This window comes from Scleropages formosus, chromosome 6 (genome assembly GCF_900964775.1).
Source record: "Scleropages formosus chromosome 6, fSclFor1.1, whole genome shotgun sequence".
Taxonomy (NCBI): Eukaryota; Metazoa; Chordata; class Actinopteri; order Osteoglossiformes; family Osteoglossidae; genus Scleropages; species Scleropages formosus.
Genome location: NC_041811.1, coordinates 13,584,297 through 13,607,902, shown reverse-complemented (window position 1 = coordinate 13,607,902; position 23,606 = coordinate 13,584,297). Strand labels below are relative to the sequence as shown.

Below are 23,606 nucleotides of genomic sequence, written 5' to 3'. Positions count from 1 at the left end.
AAGTTATTTATTCTTTGAGGTGACGCCTTTCTCCAAAGCGACTTACTACATTTCGCTAATAACAAATACCCAATACTTACCCATTTATACAGCTGGGTAGTGTTTTTTGCTGGAGGAATTCAAGGCAACTACCTTGGTCTGGGGTACTTCAACAAGAGGAGGGATTCCAGCCTGTGTCCCTGAATGCAAGGCAGCACCTCTAACCACTACGCCACCTGCTGTCCACAGGCTTCTGTGACTCTCATAGGTCAAGTGAAAGATAGTGGAGCTCCATCCAAGTGATGAGGTGTGAAATAACCTTAATTACTTTGCATATGGAAGGGGGTGCGGTGGCGCAGTGGGTTGGACCGCAGTCCTGCTCTTCGGTGGGTCTGGGGTTCGAGTCCTGCTTGGGGTGCCTTGTGATGGACTGGCGTCCCGTCCTGGGTGTGTCCCCTTCCCCCTCCGGCCTTACGCCCTGTGTTGCCGGGTAGGCTCCGGTTCCCCGTGACCCCGTAAGGGACAAGCGGTTCTGAAAATGTGTGTGTGTGTGTGTACTTTGCATATAAGAAATTGATTAATAATTTATATTTATGAGAATATGTACAGATTTTCCATTATTTTAGCAAAATACATAAAACATAAATTAAACTTACTTTTTTTTTACCTGGAGGCATAATAATAATAACCTTAATTTATTAAACTTACACCGTAATAATTACCTTTGACCTCTAATGCTTTTTTTTTCCAATTAGTGTATTTCAGGATCAGCTAGTTTGAAAAAAGAAGCAGAATTTTAGGTCGCTATAAATGGTTACACTGTACATTGTTTTGCAGCTAATAGAAAACTAGCAAAAGGGTGTTCAAAACGAGATGCAATGAAGCTCGTAAAAATCCTCTAGACAAGACATGCTGCCCCATGGCCATGCTATCCAATTCTTTCAGTTTTCTTCAGCTCTTAAGGTCATGTATATTTAAGTATGACATCAGCTTTCCTCCTTCAGTCCTTCTAAGACATTCCGTCACCCCTGAAAGTGCAAATTATAGAAAGTGCCGGTGATATGATTTCCTTCTTTTTGGCTGCACTATCCAAACTCTTCTGTACGCCAGAGTGTGGGTGTACAATCTTTTTGGACAGGAATGAAAGAGTATATGGTGCATTGAAACATCTCCATTGAGATTCTTCTCAATATCGCAGACCACCAGGAACTTAGACAATCGGGTCACCTTTAACAGTCACATGGCAGCACTGAGCGGGACATGAACATTTATCCTTCACAGCATCCAAAAGATCCACTTCATAAAACATTCAGCTCAGCTCCTGCTCTGTGGTTTTGTCACCTTCCATCTGGAGAAGTGTGATTTCCATCTGGCTGGGTCTTCCCACCTCAGCAAGCAGGCTCCTTCTTCTCATCCACAGTGTGGATGATTCGTACGAACCTCAGCTTCCCAAGCGATGCACACACCACCCTCTTCCCCACCTCCTTCTTCCGGCTATTGACTGCGGCCAGGATGGGCTGTAAAGCCTGGTTTCTGTGCTGTCAAGCAGTAGACAGCTCTGGAATGTGATGCCTTGAGAATGTCACCAGCCCTTACATCTTGACAAGATGGAATCGCTCAGCATCCCGTGAGCTCTTTGTGGCTTTTTTTACCCCTGGAGCTGTCTTTGCAGAATTCGTTTTTTCTCAGCCCTGGCCTCTTGAAGACAAAACAAGCTTCCAGCCTCTGTCAGAACCGCAGACACGTGTTTTTTTTTTTCCATCCCAGGCTAAGAATTCTCTGTGTAGACACTGAATCTGATGTCGGTTCTTGTATTTCCACTGGTAAAAAAGAATTCAGCCTCCTGTCCCGACAGGGGTTTAAAGAGCGATTGGGAGAAAGTCGGTAGTGGACAGGTGTGCGGTATTACTGATGAGATGCGAGGCTGGGAATCTGCCGTTACCTAGAAAACTGGCCTGGTTTCTCGGAGCGGTAAATGAGACGGAGAGCAGCAGACAGAACAGCTGACAACTGTGCTGTGAAACCCTGACAACCACATCAGCTTTGGAGGTACAGAAAAATTCAATGGTAAATACATCCAGGAGGTTAGGAGTCTATTTATTGCTTTTTAAAGAGTTTTTATGGCTGTTTTGAAGTGTGTTTTTAACATTACCTCTTTGCATAATTTATAATAGCTGGCAAATAGATCTACAAAGAAAGAGTGTATTATAAAATGTTACATTGATGATGCTCTTCCACTGCACATGATGACTCAATGAGCAACATGACAAGCAGCAGGAGTCTTTATTTGCATGATATGCATGTACATGACTTTCTCTCTACATTATTTATGGTTTTTTTCCTTTATCTGACATTTTTCTCCAAAGCACCTTAAAATGTTTTCCCATTTACACAGCTGGGTAATTTTGACTGTATCAGTTCAGATTAAGTATGTTGCTCAGAAGGAGGTGGGATCCAAACACAGGTCCTTTGACTGCTAGGAAACCACTACACTAACCTGGTAGAAATCACAAGGAGCTCATGTCCATCGTGAACATCGCTTTACATGCTTGTCTCTGGGCAACATTGTAACATAATAAGGTGAAAGAATAAAATAAAATAAATAAAAGTCATGGTCACATGGCTATACAACTTCTATTTGTTGTGTAGTAATAAAGATTTTTCTGATCAGATTTTGCAAATTCAGATATTCCATAAACCGCAGCCGTTGTCAGCCCATGTTTTAGTGTTACTTTCTTTTTTGCAGGGAGCTTCTTTTCTGTTTTGGCGTGACATAGAATATGTAAAAGTTTTTGGGCAGACATGAGGGTGAACTGAAAGAAAGAAGATTCTAAAATTCAAAGTCATTTGAGACAATCCATTTTGAGCACAAACTCCTGACCTGTGAGAGTAGTGGCTGAATACTGTGACACTGTTTCTGGAAGTTACTGTTCCTTTGAAAGATACTCATCCACTGTATACTTACAAATATTAGATCTTTCCAGTCCTGAAAATAAATGAAATAAGGATCTCAGTGGACATCGTCCAAGTTTACGTCTGGTGAGATGAGGGCCCCATGACTCATGCTCTGGATGGGTCCAGCAAACTGCTTAGGTAACTGGTACAACATTGCAGGTGAGTTCACTTAAAACAACATGTGGTCGCCATTGGATAGGATGGTAAAGTGCAGAGGATTCACTCGTTCTCTTTCAGATAGAGGAAAAATGATAAGGGACAATAAATCACTCATATAAAATAACTAAAAGGATTTGCAAAAAAAAATACACTTTTTTCTGTTACAGTTAAAAGGAAATGTTAAAAGGGGATTTTCGTGATGGCCCTACTCCCAGACACATCTGTTGTGATATGATTTTCAACCTGCAAATCATAAATGGCAAATCTCACACAATCCAAATATTGATGTCATTTTAAATAGGCCATTAATATAAAAACTGTATTATAATAGCAAAAACACATCATGCACAATCTTGCACATGGATACTGTTTGAGAGAACTTTCAGCTAGATGTTTGTTTTAATTTTACTCAATTTACAATTGAGGTTGCAGGATATCTATTCGATACCAATTTAAAAATTATAAAATTTTAAAGGGGTTTAAAAATTTGTCATTCAAAGAGAAAATAACCAGAACTTATAGAACTGAAAAATCCTCTGCTGACAGTGGAAAAAAAAAGAAAGATCTGAATGTGGAAAAGGACACTTTCTTCTGAATTGCTTTGTTGGAGGAAATATTTGAAATGTTGTGCATTTTTTAATGGTACGAGGCTGCTCCATACATACCGAGGCTTATGCCCTACATTGTTTTATAAAGAACAGAAACCCTGGCTTTCATGTGCTATACATATTTTGCCTTTACTCTGGCAGATACTAACAAACAGAAGGTCACTCGGCAAGGGGCTCCTGCATTTTAGCCAACAGAGAAGCAATAACAAAATTCTTTAAGATCATTGTGTGAAACCATTTTCCTACAGTTTTGCTTGTATATGGTGACTGACAGTTGACAGTTGCGGTCACTGGCTTGTTTGCAGCTCCTGTTGTGTAAGTCACCCAACAAAAGAAAGCAGTGTACACAAACCAACAAATCACTGCCAACTTTTTAAAGAAGTGCTCCCTGCAATTTCTCCATAGTGATGATTAGTAGGAGTACCCATTCTAAAGAGTCAGGAAGCTGCGTTTTTAAAGAGTAAATCTTTTTGGCACTCATTCCTGTTTCTCTCTTGGTTCATGCTGAGTATTTTGCTGTTCCTTCAATGCTCTGCATAAACTGCCATATCATCTGTTTTGAAGATATGCACTGCTACCAGAGGAACAGTGGTACATTTTTTCCATCAGGGGAACAATAAAATACAGCATTGTTTTTATAACCAAAACAGACAAAAGAAATAGTAAAGGACACCTGTGCATTGCTGGTTCCTAAGTCAGTAGCAGCTGTACTCCTGAGAAAGGCACAGTTCCTAAAATTCAGCAAAATATCCAGATGTACAAATTGACTGTTGCTTAGGAAAATAGTCATCTGAGCACTGAAATGATGAGTGGGGAGTTAAAATTGTAAGTCACTGAGTTGCTATGTGACAGGTTATAGTTCTGAAATGATTGCAAAAAACGTGAAAATACAAAAAAAAAAAAAAGTTGAGATTCCACACGACATGTCAACCAAATAATATGCACATGTTTTTCCAACAGGCAGCTGCCAATTAATGGTGGTACAAGACTTGTTTGCATTTACTCCAAGGTAGATTTCCTTTGAAAAACATCATAAATTCATACATTTTTTTTCTAGCCCTTAAAATTGAAAAGCCTCATAGTTTAGCTTTAAACAGATCTTGTATTAAAACCTCCATAAATTTGTGCAGTCACTAAAAAAAATGTGTAGGCGCAATGCATTTTATGGTTCCACATTTCCAAGCGACATACATTTATTATACCTTTCTTTCCTTCCTCCAGACACAGAAAATACTGTATCCAAATAGGTATTTTTAAATCTAAGTTATTTTACAGCAAGGAAATGATGGCACATTGAATAAAGCTGGTGTCTCACAGCTACTGAGCTGCCCAGTGGGCATGGGTTTGTCCAACTCAGGGTGTGTAGTTTACATTCTCCCTGTGTTTGCACCCTGTGGACATGCACAAAAAAAGGCAACAGCAAACCGCTTCTACTCCTCCCTTACCTAGACACCCATGTGAGTGGTTGCCAAGAGTTGGGCTTGATTGGCTGGCACTTCCACACCCACATTATACAGTACCAAACACAACAAGCTTGCTGGAAAAATATTACATTTATAACTGGTAGTCAGAACCCTGAGTTTGGACAACATAAATCTTATAGGATGTGAAACTAGACAGTATCTATTAAGTACCAGTATCCTTGTCTCTTGCCCTCTATTCCAGTATTTTCTAATGTATCTGTAACAATAAGATTTATTTATATGATTTGTGTCCATACACAACATCAGCAAGTCTTCTTTCAATTGTCCTCAAATATTACAGTCCTATGCAAGGCTATATTGTATGTAATTGTGTCTTTCATCTACTCTACTGGATGAGAGGACCCAGTCTATGAGTTGTTCAAGTCACTGGTGCACTGATGAGCCTAAATGGAGGCATCCAGAATTGATAAACACCATGAAACGTAACAAGTACACAGAGCTTAAGTAACAATGTGACCCATGAAACTTATCCCACATTTTTTCCATACATTGAATAATATAATTTATTCAAAGCCTGGCTCTTTCCTTCAGGAATCTGATAAAGAAAGTGAGGGACCTATCAACCCTTGCAAAAGTCTAGATTTTATGCTCCCACACTTGCTGAGAAACATAAAACAACACTTCCTTGTTCTGGACCAGTAACTGGAGGAAGTGCTGTTCTAAAACCAAAACACTGCCAACTCTGAATCCAGCCTGACTGTCTGAAAGAACTCAACTGGAAACCCCAATTTTCAACCATGGAATCTTTTCAGAAAGTAATATGAAAAATCTACTGTATCTACTCCAAAATTACATTGACACACTAAAATGATAAAGTACATGTGCTAATGCTCTGTAGTTCTCTTATCTTGCAATAACATTCAGTGATCATGGAACAAATCAATTCAAGATAAAACTAAAAAAAAAACAAAAATAATACTCCCATGAATGGGCATTTGCACAAACCTTTCTGTCTTTCATCATCCTGAGTCAACTTATCTTTTCAAAATTTGCAAATATCTTAGTCCACAGAGATATAAATTTGAACATTAAATTATTTTCCTAATGTTCGTGTTATAATGACATTGACGCAAAAATGAGCTAACTCTAAAAGAAGTACAGAGAAATGTCATCAGTTTATCAAAATTTATGATGAATTCAAATTCTATGCAACATTTTAAAAGACTTCATACTGTGGTACTAATGCTGTTATGCAGTTCATACAAATAAACTACATAACTCACTCAAAATATTAAAATAAAATATTACTTTAATATAAATGGAAAAAAAAAAACATATTTTACATTCCTCATCATGCTATTTTTACACTGAGGAATGTTTCTTACCATAGAAAACAAAAAAAAAACAGCGTGGCTTGCCATCTTGCATTTGTGTGCATGTGAATGAGAAATTGTGTCCTCAGAGGTGTAAAATTCTGGTAATGTTACTTCATTTTCAATGTCAGCTGCAGAACTGCAATAAGTTCTTAAAGCTAAATTCATTAATGATGCCACATTCTTGTGTCTTTAGCCATGTTGTTTAAAGATGTCATAATTCTTGAAAAGTGTGTAATTGTCCACTAACATATACTGTACAGTTGTGTGCTGGACAAAATTAAAAGCCATTCATTCGCAATTTCTAAATCTGCCTAAAAGAAATATCAAAGACAGGTGCCATTCGTGTGACAGACAGTGAGAAGAGCAAGTGTTCACACACAGATGAACTGAAAACAAACTGGAGATGAGCCTCTTTTAAGAAAAAACTTAACTGGACACAACACCATCTACAGAAGCATCTAGAATATTACATTTTTAATTAGCTGACATTTTCCACTGTGATTTCCAATATTACACTTATATATTACTTTGTATTTATTCATCTTGGTAATTTGCACTTTATCAATTTGGGTTAAAATTGTTACGCCAGGAGCAAGATTTTGCCACTTTCTTTTGCTCTAATTACCCCTGTAACTCCAAAAACAATACCATCAGGGAAGTACAGGGAATTATGCTACTCCTGCTTTACTCTTCCCAAAGCTGTTTCTCTCTATCTTAAGACCAGCTGCCTCAAATGTCCTACATTGATTATCACTTAACAGCCACCAGCTTGTCTTCTTTATGGTCAGTTTCCATAGAGTGGGCAGTGGGCTGGTCAGTGGGGCACGTGATGGGCTAACCAGTGGGATGCTGTCTATCATGGTCTACCACATTCAATGCCATGGCTTCATTCCTTGTCAGGTGACACACTGTAAGAACACAGAAACATAAAAAACAAACTCTTTCAAAATAGGAATTGGTGGAACCTTGATGATAGGACAGGTGGGCTTATTTAAAGCCAACACCTCACTCACCCAACAAATCACCCAACCGGTTCACATTTTATGTTGTCAGAAGAATAGAATAGAAAAGTGAAAAATGGAATAAGAATGTAAATTTAAATATATAAATGTATAAATTTGTATATAAATGAAGCCTAAAAAGAATGAACATGTGATGTTTTCATATGAAGAACTAACTAGATAAAGATCATTGCTGCCCCTTCTTACCGCTATGCTTCATGGTTACATATACATATGTACCTCATTGTTGTTTCTGCATCTCAGTTTTAACAATTTACTATCTTGTGTTTTCTTAAAAAAATATGCAATAAATTAATTTCACTTTAAACAGCCAAAAAAGTCACGTAATACCAAATGTCTGTGAACCTGAATAATATAACGAAGACGTTTTCTGGATAGGAGCTTTTTCTGCTGTAGTCGATATGTTTTAAAATGTTTCAAGAGAAATAAAGGTTCAACTCTACAGAGACATTTTTAATCCTCAGGCACACTTTGTTGATTGTCATAATTGACAAAGAATCAATATTCATCCCGCTGTCATTTCCACAAGAAAGTAGCTTTCCTTCAAACAACGAAGAAATGGGTTAAATTAAGAACATAGCATTCATTGTTGTTTCCTACCCACAAAGCTGTTTTTACACATAACATATGGGCAACACTCACTCCAGCTTTGAAAAATGCTAAAAAATATGGTATGATGAGGAATGTCTCAAACCTTTTGAATGGCTAAATAAGACCACTACACTTGCATATAAAGTGCAGTGTTGAACCAACAAGGTGGCACTATTCTGCACCAATGTGGAGCTTCTGCTCCTCAATACACAAGACTACATTAGAGATTTAGAGATTTCTGTGGAAGCCTTTACCACAGCAACACCTTCACTTTTCACAGCTTTTGTGTCCATGTCTTGGTAGCATCAGAATAGTCATGGCAGGTATGTCTTTGACTGACCGCCTGGTACACAAGTTCTTAAAATCCCTTTCAAGCTCCTCAGTGTTCTGGAGTATATGTTTGAGATGATTAAAAGGCTTAAAAGGGGGACATGGACTCCACTAAATATCTTACTTTCATCTCCTTTGATGTAGTAGGTTTGACCTGACATCATATTCTGAGCTGCTGACATCAGATTAATGAACATCACATCACAATGGAAACAGACTGGATGGATGGATGGATGGATGGATGGATGGATGGAGATACATTCGAGATACTATTTGTCTTTTGCCCAGAATACACCGAAAGCAATTATCACAAGGCTATTTGCTTCACAGGTGAATACATCCCTCAAACATTTTAAGAGATATGTTTTAAAGAAAATTCCTGAAATGTTTTAATGTTCCCCAGCATTTTCCTCTCTGGCCCTGAGGTCTCCACCAGCTGTTTCCCTTCACCAATAAACTCGGTCTGGGGTTCTGCTCAACCATTTACTTAAAAAAAAAAAAAAACGTATCTCAAAAAGCACTGGGCCTAATGTGGCACTTGTCTACAATTCATTTGTTAAGAAAATTAATGCATGAAGATCGGTCCTTCACATTTCAGTCAGATGCACATTTATTGCTTTTTTTTATATCACAATTGTATATTTTAAAAAGTGTAGTGCATTAAATGTTATCTCAGGAATAATTATCTTTAATTGGTTATTTTCTTCAAATGAATTTGAACCTCTATAATAAATAGCCTTTACGTGCAATTAAGTTATACCTAAAGTTGGAATGTTATGTATAATGTGATAGTTGCCGCGTTGTGCAAAATGGTGTTTCCACTGTGACTGCTCTTTGTGCCAAACAAGAAAACTAAAGACTAAAAAAATTAAATACTTACAATGGCAAATAAAGACAAAACCGGTCACAAGAAAAGGAAAGTGAAATATTCAAAAACAGCCAATGATTTACTTTATGACATTATAAGAGCATTTTACCTGTAATGTTTTCAGTCAGATGGCACACAACTTAATTTCTCCTACAGTAGAGGATATTAAAATATCCTCTGAAACAATAGAAAGTCACGGTCATTCCCTTAAACAGCGAAAGAAAATTTGGTAAGGTGAATAACTAGAAGCCCTGAATCAAAATGACACAAAATGATCAAACAACGTCTACATATTAGCAGCACTCTGTAAATGTTTAGCAATGCCTGCTTTTTTAGGCACAATTTTGAATTGTTATGGCTTTAAAACAAAAAAATAAACAGAATGAATTCATCTAACAATGTGCTGCTGAAGTACTTGTGCCTACTGCCCCCTACAGGCTTCCAGAGAAACTGAGTGCAATTAACAATTTATAGTGACCATAACACAAATTGCACTTGGCAAGTAAAAAGTTTAGAGGAACAAGTAAGGGGAGAAAGTTATAAAACTCACCATTACTGACAAATTAGTTCAGGCTGAGTGATGGTGCAATGAGGGTGGGGGGGCTGTAATTATAAAATAACCTAAACAGGAACTGACGGCCTGCAAATCTCAGCCAGAAGGAACTCCACACCAAGGAAATAACCTATTGTCAGATTAACACTGCGATCTTCAATGCACGTTTAAAGGTGACATGCGTGTATTCCTTAATCGGCGAATCATTTCACATATTATAAGTTCCAATAATATTAAAAAAGCTTCCGTGTCTCCTAGATAGGAGTGCTCGTAGCTTCTTCAGGTCCACCGTTGGATGACGGCCCCCTTCGCAGAGCTGAAGGAGCGGTAGGTGGGCAGCGAGGTCCCCGCCAGAGCGTGCAGACTTTGCGCCCTGCGGGTTTGCTGGAACCAAAGTCGACACATCCTCAGCAATGTTAATGTTGCTTCCTGTAATCCACTAAAATTAGACTTGGGGGGGAGAATTAATAAAAAGACTTGGAGTACAGAAGAACTGGGTCATGGAGGAACTGGGTCATACTTTTGTCGAGCTGCCAACGGCTGTCAGTGACTTTGTCACAGGTGTGAATGCCAAAAAAGTGAGACAGCGCAGTGACACGCGCACTTTAAAACGGATCATCTGTCACGAGTCGTAGACATTTCAGCTCATCTGACGTAAGTGACCACAGGAGACCTGTAACAAGGTGGAGACCAGTATTAAGAATAAAAAAGTCCACTGCTGCTTTAACTACCAAACCCTTTCTCTTGAGAGGTACAATGTGTTTATACTTTTATAAGGGTTTCATTACATACAAGAAAGTTTTTTTTTTTCTTTTTTTTTAAAAAAAAGAAAAAAAGCTTCAGGTAATAAAGAGTTATAAGAATGAAAAGTTTGTCAATAAGGAAACTTTTTTTTTCGTTAACCCAACCGCTTCTCCACTAAAGGGTCACAGCGGTCCGGAGCCTATCCTGGAAGTACAAGATATTCTGGACAGAACTGCGGTGCATCGCAGGGCAATCACACGCACACACACTACGAGCCATTTAGGGTCGCCAATTCGCCGGAAGCACGCCTTTGGACAGTAGGGAGAAACCCACGTGAACAAGGAAACTCCACACAGACTGAGTCAGACTCAAGGTCTTGCTTTTTTTTTTGGCGCTATGAGCACCAGCGCTACCTGCTGTGTCACCTCACTGCCCTCTTTTCTGATTATCATTTCTGATTTTCACCATACAAGTTATTCTGCCTTTCATCCATTTCCTTAACCCTTGGAAATTAAAATTTATTTTAGGATTTGGATTTCCATGAATTTTTCTGTTTTGCTTCATATATATATATACACACACACACACACACACACACACACACACACACACACTGATAAACTTGTCCCACAGTGTTTATGAGCCTATACATAATAAGGCTCTGCTGCTTTTGGCATCTCTGAAAAGGACTATGTACATAATGAAAACAATGTATGGAAAACGACATCATTGTTGGTATTAAGAGTTTTTTTGAATATGACAGATTTATACACGGCAATAACTGCATTGGGAAAATGTGCTCTTGTATTTACATCGATTTAAATGTTTAAGTAAACACTGAGACACAGTGTTATAGTTTGCATCATAAATCACGGTACACAGACAGTTCTGGGCTAGACATTAACATTCACACCGCCACACGTTTCCAAGAATAATATTTGACTTGGCCTGTCTGCGGCTGCAAGGTCTGCTGCAAGTGCATCAAACAGCCTACAGAACATGTGACACAACTTCATCCGAAACATTTATGCAGTCTCTAAATTGCACACTGTCCTGTGTGAAGATGAACAGGCCACAGGGTTACGTTTGACGACCTACAGCACCTCGCAGGCTGCTGTTTATCGCGAAGGTGCTGATGAAACTACCATCAGATTACTTAACTGGTGCTTTAACAGTTGAGTGTTTGCATCCAATCCTCTCTGCTGCGAAATTCATTTGCCAAGTTCCTCTGCTAAATAAATACATGTAAACGGACCAATAAACAAGACCATTTTTTTAAATCTCATGGGAAATAAAGAATGAACAAAAATGTGTACATATAAACATTTATTTACGTTAGCCGATACAAAAACCATTGTTTTTTGTACGCATTTACAAACTTACACAAGTCTAAAACTCCACAATAAGTAGTACCTTCAAGAGCTGTTTTACAATCAGTTTGGACATTTAATAAATAGGCACCGTTTTCAAAAATATATCAACATTGTTTAATACATGGACACGCGATGCCGGGCTGGAGGCTAGTTTCACGACACTGATGTATTCTGACACGACATCAAACACGACCAGCTGGGTAAATGCCTGTGGCGCTGGTACCCCCTCTGCCCCTGGAGACCTGGGGCGGATGTGTCAGGCGTGCACACACATCTCGCAGCACGTCCAAAGCGCGTGTGCGCATACATTGAAGGGAGAAAGTTCGACACGTTAGTGCGACACTGGAAAATAAGTGGGCCGACATTTATAATAACTTTTATAGCCGTTATTTATTCTTTGTGTTGGAACACTGGGGATGGCGTGGAAAAAGTTAGAAGCAACGTTCCTTTGCAAGGATATTCTTTCCAGACACGTGTTATAACATAGGTAAGAAATATAAAACTAGTGACGATTCCAAATGAAGATGATCGGCACATATTGTGGCTGTCCGTTCATTAGACAAGCAGCATCTAAAAGAGACCATACACAATACACAACACCTATACCAGTAAACGCTCTAAGCCTAAATGCCCATTTTACAAATATTATTCATAATTTTTCAAAACGCGAACTGTCACCATGTTACTTTAAGTACAAAAAAATAACTGTGGGCCTTAAGTCAGATTTGTGTTAATGTGCTCAGATGTAGTAAGGACAACAATCTCCCCCAAACGAATCATATTTTAATATAAAATATAAATCACACCAACATTTAAAAAGATACACATGAATTTGTATTGATATATGCATTCAATGATGAGAGCTTCCGCCAACAAGAACAATACGGTGAAACATTCTGTAGAAGTTGGACTGAAGACAGGAAGTCTACCTCGTTCCCTGAATCTACTCTGAAAAGCTCATTTCTATCGCAGATTCTCCACTTCACAGCAAGGACTGACTTGTATATGATGTTGGCTTCTAAGAAAACAAGGTGGACCAAAGTCACAAAGGAACCAGGCTCTGCATACATCACTCCTAGACCTGCTGCAACCGATCGGGGGCACTACTAGTGAATACCGAATTCTGAACCATTTCACATGGCAGGTTTTACAGGGGAATATCATTTTAACCACATAGTCATCCCAAAAGCAGGTGCTCGGTCAGCATCCTTCCTCTGCATCGCCGACGAATCCCTCCCAGGATCTCCCTGGTGTGCGACAGGGGGTTCCTCAGACCTTGGACAGCAGGCCGGACTCCGGGGCGCTCGCCTTGATGATGTTCTGGATCTCTTTAAACTTGGGGTGGTCCTTGTCGGCAACCAGCTGGAGCAAGATGGACTCGCTCGTGGTGATTATGATTCCGGTACGAGCCATGCGCTGGAAGGCAAGTGCAGCCCGAGTGAGACGTGTCGTCCCTGCGACTCAAATGAGCACCTGAGGTCATTTTTAGGACTCACTGCCGTGACATCTAGATGCGCGGAACATCCAAAGGAAATTCGGCACATCACTTCAGCCGCAAACTTATAAAACCTGTGTGGCTACTTGTCCCCCAATCTCGAGAGATCAAGGTCACTTAAGCTGACAGTATTAAAAATAATGGTTGAACAACACAGAAATTCGATGTTTCCTATTAATATTTACAAACTAAAAACAACATGATCCTACATTTATTTACATCTTGCATTAATTTGCAGCAACTTAGAAAAAATACATTCTCCAAATACTCAAACGCTGCATTATGTGCAATATTACACCATTCTGTTACATTCTTCAAAACAAAGTCCGTGGTAGAGAAGCTATTGATTTATAATCTGATGCTAAATGAAAGGTTGCAGTCATATTATAGTTGGCTTTAACACAGGACAGTCCTCCATATCTGGTGTAGCCAGTGGAAAATGTTCTTGCCAAATGCGTAACAACCAGACAAATGGCGAGCACATTTTCCTAACTAACCCTCAACTTTTCGGACTTGTCGCGTGACAGAAGTGCTGGGTTTACCTCCAGTGCAAACATCCTGTCCATCATGCTCCTGGAAGAAGTAGAATCGGCAACAATGTAGACCTCAAAGCCCCTGCCAATCAAATCCAGGGCCGTCTGCTGGATGCAAACATGGGTCTGCGCGGGCAGAAAACAACATCTATTTGTATTTACACCTAAAGGTATGGTACTGGTCCTGGTACTAGTTCTAGTGCAACTGTCACAAAGACCACAGGGTGGCGGTGATGAGTAGCTGCTCCCCAATGATAAGAAATCTGCTATCATTTACTCAGCAGCCTTGCTGTTACCAGTCACTTTCACAAAAAGACCAAAGTAATTAATATTGGAGGATTCCCTTAGTGTATAATTACAGTAGAATCTGCTAAAATGATTTATGCACTGTCTGTTTCCCCTACTGTTGTTTAAGTGGTGGAAATACAATTTGTGGAAAAAAGTTGCCCCAAAAATTCTTGAATGAAGTTCCCAAAATGAAAGACCAGTTAGAAGTAGTCTTTTTTTAAACGCAAAATTGTCAATACATTTGCAACTCATGTAAGTTTGTTTCACTACGATGTTATGAAATCTTTCTACAGGAAACACAGTATACTGACTCTTCAAATTAGAAACAAGAGAGAGAGACTGGAGGACAAATGTGAAATACTCCAAAACTTCATACTGTCAGCTTCAAGCTACATTAAAATCAAAACTACTGAAAATACACTGTCTCCTCCAATTGCTGTTGACTTGTTCGCCCCATAAGCACTTGCAACATTCCTCCTCTTGCCATTTTTGACTTCCTCTGCGGTTTGGTCTCCTTGGTAACAGTAAACCATCTCTTACAGGCACTATCACAATTACCAGCATTCAGGAACACCAGGCAAAAGCTGTGAACACTGTGGAAGTGAGTTGTATTAGTCACACAGTCCTATTTGCATGCGTTTTACTCAGATCTGTCAGCGTAGCCGGTAAACAACCTTGGTGGGCTAGACCGGGTGTTTCAGACTGGATATTTGCTGCAGATCGGATAGGCAAGAAACCGGAAAAAAATGGACATTGGGAGACCAAACAACAGGGATGAGTGAGCCTTCAAGAATTTGTAACCCAACCCAATGAGCCAGGACACACCATACATTCATTATTTTTCCCCTTAAGCAGCGCTTATCTAAGGGGACACAGAGCAATAAAATTTACGAAAGTACAATTGTTTTTGGCCTAAAAATGTCACCAGCAATAGGAGCTATATGTAAAAAAAGGAGCTGTCAGTACCTCCACCCCAAAGAGCACCACGCTGCGCAGGCCTGGGATCTCGGCCAAAGCAGCCTCCACCTCGGGCAGCACCATGGAGAACTTGGTCTTGGGGAATACCAGCTTGGCACCTGTCAGGTCCATCTCCTGCACCGTGCTGCCGAGGCCCTTGGGGTACTGCTCTGAGACGATCACCGGGATGCCCAGAAGGCGGGCGCCTTGGAGCTGAGCACAGGCACCGGCAAGGCAACACAAAAGACAGACACACACACTGAATTACCTCATACACCCACATGAACTTCAGCACACTGAGCACTTCAATGCAGCATCTCCAATTACAGTTATTACTATTATTCTTTATCAGCTGAGGCCTTTGCCTTACAACGTCACTATTATTATAACGCATTAGCGCTTGTGAGAGCGCAGGGTAGCAATCATGAGTCTTAGACAAAATATTGTACCGTAGTTGACACAAGACCAACCTATGATGAGAAACATCTGACAACATGAATCTTAAAATTAAACGATGACAAAAGCAGAATATTAACCACAGTGCAGTGACACAGATGTGTTGATTAAAAGCCACAAGAGAGCAGAAGCTGTCATCAACCGCTGCTCACATTAAAGGCACTTCACGGTTTTGCTTAGTGTTTTTGTCCAAAGTGATACATGCATATCAATTACTGAACAAGCAACTGGCGTAGTGGTTAGAGCTGCTGCCTTGCACTCAAAGGACGCAGGTTTGAATCCTTGCCCCTGCTGCGGTACCCACGATCAAGGTAGTCGCAGTAAATATTTTCCTGTTGTAGGAATGGATAAATCATTTTAAATAGCACTGGAGAAAAGCATCAGCTGAATTAATAAATGTACATATCCAAAGTTTATGCATTTACACACCTAGATTGCAGATATATGAAGAACAGAAGCGTGCCACCTGGGACTTAAGCCATCAACCTGTAGGCCACTAGCCAATGTCCTTATTTGTTGTGCTACCTGATGCTTACATCTGAACCATCCATGGCTCACCACCATCAGAAAGAGCTCCTCCTCTAGATTTACTTAGCAGATGCTTTTCTCCAAAGTGACATACAATGTAGTGTTACTAGCCCACACACATCTTATTCACCGCGGTGACTTACACTGCTAGATACACTACTTACACTGAGTCACTCATCCATACATCAGTGGAACATGCGCTGTCACTCACACACACTATGGAGGAACCTAAACAGCATGTCTTTAGACTGTGAGAGGAAACCAGAGCACCCAGAGGAAACCCACGCAGACACGAGGAGAACATGTAAACTCCACACAGACTGAGCGGGGATCGAACCCATGTCCCTCCCACCACTCAGGCGCTGTGAGACAGCAGCGCTACTTGCTGTGTCACTGTGCTGCCCCTAGACGTACAAAAAGGATTACACAAAACACTTTTCTTAATGACCCAATCAAGGTCAGAACAGCAATAAACACGTCTTGAAGGCTCCTCGCACGCCAAGGTCAACAGACGTAACCCTTTCGGTCACACACCAATTGTGTTTTTACTCGTGTCACGCTTCTTAAAAATGGACCGTTCTGATCTTGTGCCTTAGTATCCGTGCAACGTGAACTAAATGACCAGCGCTCAGCCCAGAATCGCTGCCATCCAACAGAGCGCTAAAAATAAAATGGGTCAAGTTCCGATAGGAACGCAACGAAACATGGCCTCATTCTGATATCGTCACTTAAACACCTTCTCCTTAAAGATGAGATAAAAGGTAATCTGAGGCCTTTGAAATCCTCTGTGGAATGGTATTGGTCTAAGGGCACTGTCGTGATTAATATGTCATTAAACAATTTGCCGTCATTCTGCAAAAGAATATCTGAAGGGATTCTGGCAGAAGACACAGGAAATTCTCTGGAGGCAATTACAACAACCTGATTCACACAACTTTATTCAAAGCAATGAGTGTGATTTTTAAATGCTACTTAACTTCCGGAAACAGGGATTTTTATAAGTCTAGCATGGTGGCACGGCAGGTAGAACTTGTGCCTAACAGCTCCCGGGCAGCTGTTTCAGACGTGGTCCAAACCCAGCTCAGTGCATGTTGGTTTCCTCCAAGAGCTACACTTTTCTCCTACAGTCCCAAGATGCACATTTCAAGCAAACTGGTAGCTAAGGTGTCCATATAGCATGTGCATGTGAGCCAAACAATGTGTGTGAGTAGTTGTCCTGAATGGACCAGCATCCTGTCCAGGGTGTACCCTGCTTTATGGCCTATGATTTCAGGACAGGCTCTGAACCACAAGCATTGGACAAACTGGATGGAATTTTATAGAACCACATCATGTTATATTGCTTTATTATTAATGGTACAACATTGAGAGCACCAATCGTTTCCTTCTGACTACAAGTCAGAGGAATACAAGGCCTTCTTAGTGCTGCTTGGAGGACAGGAGGTGGATGAAAGGAAAACAACAAAAGCAACACCTACTAGTCTCTGTCCCACACTTATGATGTCACCGAAGTACTTGATGGCGGGCCGGAAGCGCTCCTGCATGTCGCAGCAGAAGAAGACCGTCGTGGCGGGGGAGAGGTTTCCCAGGGTGGCAATCTGCAGACAGGGGGGCGACAGTTCTCAAAGTTGCCTTGTATACCTTTACATGCCGCCCCCCCCTTTGGGGACTACAACACAATCTAGTTGAAGAAAAGTTAAAGTGGAAATATTATGCTTTCACCGTGATCTAATTCTATACTAAATATTCTACACTAAAGCTAATATAGTGCATTCTATGCAAAAAAATTCAGCGCAATTTTTTCCTCCAAATTTATTTATAGGCACTTTCTAGAGGGGAGCCTTAGCTTTTGTCAGATTCTTAAAGTGGTCGTGGGTCTAGAAAACATTAAAGAACTCTGATATTGACAGACATCAGCAGAGAGAACCATCATGAAAACCAACGCAGGATATTCAAGAAGCATTGGAGAGAAATTTTCATTCCCCAGTGTAAGTAAAACAAATCTGTCATTGTGTCAGTGGGTCTTGACCCCACACCAAAGTGCTCTCTGTGCTCAGGTCTATTTAAAGCTGCATCCAGATGCTTGTGATATCTGCAACCACATGATTCTTGTTCCAGAGGAATCTCAAGTACCCGATTTCCTTATCTTCGTCGTCAATGCAGTTTCCGGGTCATTCAGGTCATACACACAACTTTGGCGACCAATTTCATTGGCTGCATTACGGACCCTCTGCCAAAAGTCACTTTTCCATATAAGGAAAATGGGCAATTCACCATCTCGCTGGAGAAGAGCACGAAGAATCCCGCTGTTGTGTCGCTGCTCCCTCGACATTAAGGCAACATTTTCGACATATGGTAGTAGGTAACGTGGCGGTTACAACTACCAACTTGCAATCAAAGAATGTGAGTTTGAATCCCACCTCCTGCTGTAGTGCCCATGATCAAGGTGACTATCCTGAATTGACACAGTAGGAATTCTCCACCTGTATAAAAAGCATAAATACAGTAATTCTAAGTGGCTAAGTATACAAACAGTAATTAGGGCAGAGGTGTGAGAAATTAAAAAAGTATCAATAATAATGGGATCTGGAGCAATACTGCACTATTTTTATGGGGCAGTGTCTATAAACATTATGAAGAGTTTCACAAAGTCCAAAAGCCCTCTGTATTGCTGATCAGTCACACAGTCTGCAAGGACAGCAGTGTAAAATGACGGTACGGTTGTGCAGTTTCAGTGAATAATCTAAGCCTTTCTGCCAGATTGTGATCCGGATGGCCCCATAAATCAGTACAACATCGAGGATTATACATGTCCCACTTTTTTAGATTACTAATAGTACTGTTTCTGCCCTCATTGTTTTAATGTTATCGCCTGCTGTGGGCGCCATTATTTTCAGACTGAAAGAGTGCATCCATACTGCCCTTTTTCAACTTAGCATTACTGAAAAATATCAACGTGGCTGCTATTAGCAAATAATATTGAAAACATATATATCAGTATTACTAAATATAACCTGAAACCAAAAATCTTTTTCAGATTTGCCATTAGATCCATATAATATACAAAATATCCACAGCTACAAAAACCCATTAAGCTTAAAATTTTGTCAAAGGCAATGATACGACAAACAACACAATCCGCATTAAATATTTTTCTATCGTTATGTGGAGTAAACTGAACATGTTCTGCACCAAGATGCTGCAGAAGCTTACTTTACAGTGATGAACCAACATCATTTTGTTTACCGACACTCCTTAATGACAGGAAAATGATACGTTCATCCCAGTTGCTGCTGATCTAAATGCATGTGCACCTACACACCTGACACCTCCTGGGTCCACAGTACTAGGAAAGAGGAGCTCAACACATTCAGCAAATGAATAAGAAGATTAATAACAACTAATAAGCAAAGTTTTACAAATCAAAAACTATTGAAGTAAAATCCATAAAAACGCCTCCAGGACACACACAGATGTGACAGCAGGGCACTGCAAGCCAGAAACGGGGACTAACAAGGCAAACGTACTTGATCTCACATTGAAAAGTGAAAAACTAGTTCTCGAATATCTACAGATGTCTACAGATGTCAGGATCATACGGGTAGATGTGAGGCACACCAGTCAGGCACCTGCACAAATCAGAGATGTGAGTGAGAGCAAGACAGTGGGAATAAAAAAAAAGCAATGAACAAAAGCAGCAGTAACAACAACAATGAATGAATGATAAACCGTAAATTTGAAACTACTTCTTGTTAGCATCCTGACACGCACACGTACGCACGCAGTCTGCGATGCGCACCCTCTACGGTCTACTGCACACAGGTGCAACAGCGCGGCACGGGGGCCACCGAGGCGCGTGCCTCCCCGCACGCGAACGCGCTACGTCTCTCTCTCCGTCCACCGCTGCTAGAGAGAGCGCAACCAAGGCGGCGCACGCGGACGCCTGAGCGCGACACCGGCGTTAAACCTATGCTGTGGGAAGCGGTACGAACGCGGCGGCGGAGGCGGCTCTGCTCACGTCCATCTGCAGCGGTACGAGGCGCAGACGGCAGCGCTCCGACACCACGAAGCCCTTGGGCAGGTCCACGTACTGGCCCCACTCGTCCGAGAACACCTGGATGACGAACTTGCGGTGCACGTCGATCTGGTGACGGTAGATGGACAGAAACTTCTGGATGAGCACCTCGTAGCCGGAGCCCAGGGGCACGCTGGAGGGCCGCGAGAACACCGAGTACGAAAAGAGCACGGGCACGTGGCCCGTACCCCCGCCGCTGTTTGTCATGTTAATGGTGGTGGGGTTAGCCGCGTTGCTGCTGTGGAGCTCCGCCATGGTGCAAGCGCACTGAGCTCGGGCGGCGGCGGCGGCGGCGGCGGCGGAGGCGGAGGAGGAGGAGGAGGAGGACTCTTTCACACGTGACCCCTGAACCCTGACCTGCACACTCCCCGCAGCGAAAAGTCACATTTCACCTAGTTCTGTACACGCTGGTGTCTTAGTGCCTAACTGGTGACGCGGCCTAATATGTCGAGTTTTAACATGAAAACAGACGAAGGACGCAATACAAGAAAGGCACGTGCACACTTCGTGCTTGGAACGCTAGCGTTGCGCTCAGAATGTGTAAACACGGCCAGTACATGTACAAATTGTATGCTCTTTCCTCCACGAAAATCATTCCAAAACATTTTTCTTTACTTAATGTAAATAAAATATAACATATAAATAACTTTAATGTTTTCTATATTTCTGCTTCCAGCTAGTAGTGTTTAGTGTCAAGGTAGTGCTATTTATTGTATGTACGGAAGCTACTGTTTATCCCCTTTGTACAGTGATATTTTACACTTCCGGGTCTTTATTCCTAAATTCCGGTTGGTAGCGCAAGCTGCCACCTGCTGCTCCGAATAACAATTACATGTCACTCGTTTTATTTATGAACATTTTAAACAGTAAGAATCTAACGAATAAACATCTCGCCGCTCCTACTGCTTCCTTAAATGTCCAAATTTAAGTGTTTAACAGTTTGAAATTGCTGCGTTATAAGTAGTGTTTAAAAGGGGCGGGGTCTAAAACTTACACGTAATGAAAATGTATTGGAGGAGCGTGGGCTACACATTTTTAAACTTGGACATGTTAATTATTAGGCCGGTTTGATGATAGCGATAATGCAAAGGTAAAATTTGAACACTTCTGAGAAAGAATCTTGAATTTCGAATGACCGTGTTTTCCTAACTTCAGTAACAGAAACATCTTCCATAGCTGTTTGAAAATTTTTAAACTGACATACACAGAGTTGTGTGTGTGAAAAAATGTTGAATTTCGTCTCTGAAAATGAATACGAGAGTACAGGGAGGAACTATAATTTATATTTAAAAAAAAAAAAAAACTTTACTCGTAGGTCTATGCAAGTTCCTATAATTATTTACAGTATGTGCTTCGGAAGATGGTGTTTGGGTTATATGCTCATAATGTGTATGGACTTTGTGATAATGAAGAATTTGTATCTATGCCTCATAATTAATTTAATTAATTTTTCATTACTGCAAGCAGCAGTTACACTTTCAATCCTGACCATTAAATATGCCAGTAAATCAAATCTGAAAAGTAAATAATAAAGGAGTTTTTCTAATTTTCAGTGATGAGTAAATTCATGAAACCACTGTTTATTTTATCCACATTTAATCATTAGATATTTCATATTCACAATGGTACAAAGCATTTTTATTATCCAAAAGGCCCTTTTCAGGGGCAGGGGCTATTTCCCCCTGAGGGTCTGCATTACTTCTTTGTGTCCCAACTCTTAGTTAATTAAATAAAGTCATCATTTTGACATAAACTCACATCATTTTTAAAAAAGAAAAAAAAAAAAAAATCACACAGATTCTCAAAGCCACACTCAGCATGATGGCCTACAAATCTGTTGGTTTTATTTACACAAAAAGGCTATTAAGGCTTCAGGAAGAACGCTGAGAAAGACTGGTTAAAGAACGTAGCAAGGTATGAAGACTGCTCTACCTTCATACTACACACTGCTGTTCACATTACCCTGAGAGTATCCATTTGATCCAGGGTGTCGTGCTCAATTCATCCATCCTCAAATCCCTTTTTGGGACCGCTTCAATCCCCTGAATGTAATGGAAGAATTGAGTAACATTTCTTGGCCTCGGTAAGGAAAAAATGCACAGCAACGTCGTGCCTTATTTGAGCTGAGGTATTGGAACTGTCTTGCCCCTGCATGTTCACAGTTGTGACTGAGAAATCTGTCACAAGCAAGCCTCACGATAAAATCAATTTAAAAAATAACACATATACACCAGCACACATGTAAACAAAAGTGTCTCTTATAGTCTTATCTTCAAACTGAAATGACAACTTCCACAAAAGGTGTAGTGCAGGACAAACCATGATATACATCACCAAACCCATCGATAAAATGATCATTGATATGAAAACATAAAATGAATTTATGATTTGCATGCAGTTTGAAAGCGTGAATTGTCTTTAACATTTTGGTCCATAAAAAAATAAAGTACCTTCACTGTGTGCTTACTGTTAAGATCATGACAATTATCAAAACAGTCAGGGAGTGTCGAGGTATCTTATCTTCTCTGTCCAGTTTTTCCAGCTAAAAATAGTGTTCCCCATCTATTGCCTTGTGTTTTTTAAAAAGAGATATGATATACTTAAAAAATGCTAGGATATTCAGTAGTTTCACTGCTTCTTTCTTTCTTTATAAAATATTACAGTATAATATATATATATATATATATATATATTCATTCATTCATTTTCCTGACCACTTGTCCAAGCAGGGTCACGGAGGTAATAGGAGCAGAGAAGCCCAGATGTCCCTGTCCCTCGCAACTTCCTCCAGCTCAGCCTGGGGGATCCCCAGCCACTCCCAGACCAACTGAGAGATGTAATCTCCCCAGCGGGTCCTGGGCCGACCTCGAGGCCTCGTCCCAGTATCTTCATATATATCAATATATTTAGAGAATATAGTATATATTAACGTATCTGAAGAACACACACACACTATATACAGTATGTAGCAGTATACAATACAGAATTCCACTACTTGGACTTAAGAGGCAATTCTCATTTATAAGTACCAGTGTAGTGTGACACACTAACATTCATTCAATTATCAAACGCTTTTCCCCAAAGCACTGTGCAGTTTTTAACCAGTCTTACACGGACACATTTACATCCACGAAACTAATCTCCCTACAGTCAATGAGGGAGGGGGGGAAGGTCATTATTTGTATATTTATTCTATGTATACTGTTGTTTTTAGTTTTTTTTTTTAATTAAAATAAATTTTATAAACATGTTCAGTATTGTATCTTTTATTAATTTTTATGTAAGTGATCAT

The 23,606-nt window shown here is 40.4% G+C and overlaps 1 protein-coding gene across 1 annotated transcript; it reads right to left on the bottom strand.

Moving 5' to 3' along the window:
* Nucleotides 1-11,949: 11,949 nt before the first annotated feature.
* On the bottom strand, nucleotides 11,950-20,613 carry isoc1 (isochorismatase domain containing 1). Its single transcript, XM_018744925.2, has 5 exons — nucleotides 20,258-20,613; nucleotides 17,718-17,837; nucleotides 15,265-15,468; nucleotides 14,020-14,136; nucleotides 11,950-13,398 (listed from the first exon to the last, which is right to left on the bottom strand). The coding sequence occupies exons 1-5, from the start codon at nucleotides 20,567-20,569 to the stop codon at nucleotides 13,252-13,254; spliced, it is 900 nt and encodes a 299-aa protein (XP_018600441.1). The 5' UTR covers nucleotides 20,570-20,613; the 3' UTR covers nucleotides 11,950-13,251.
* Between the last annotated feature and the right edge of the window lie 2,993 nt (nucleotides 20,614-23,606).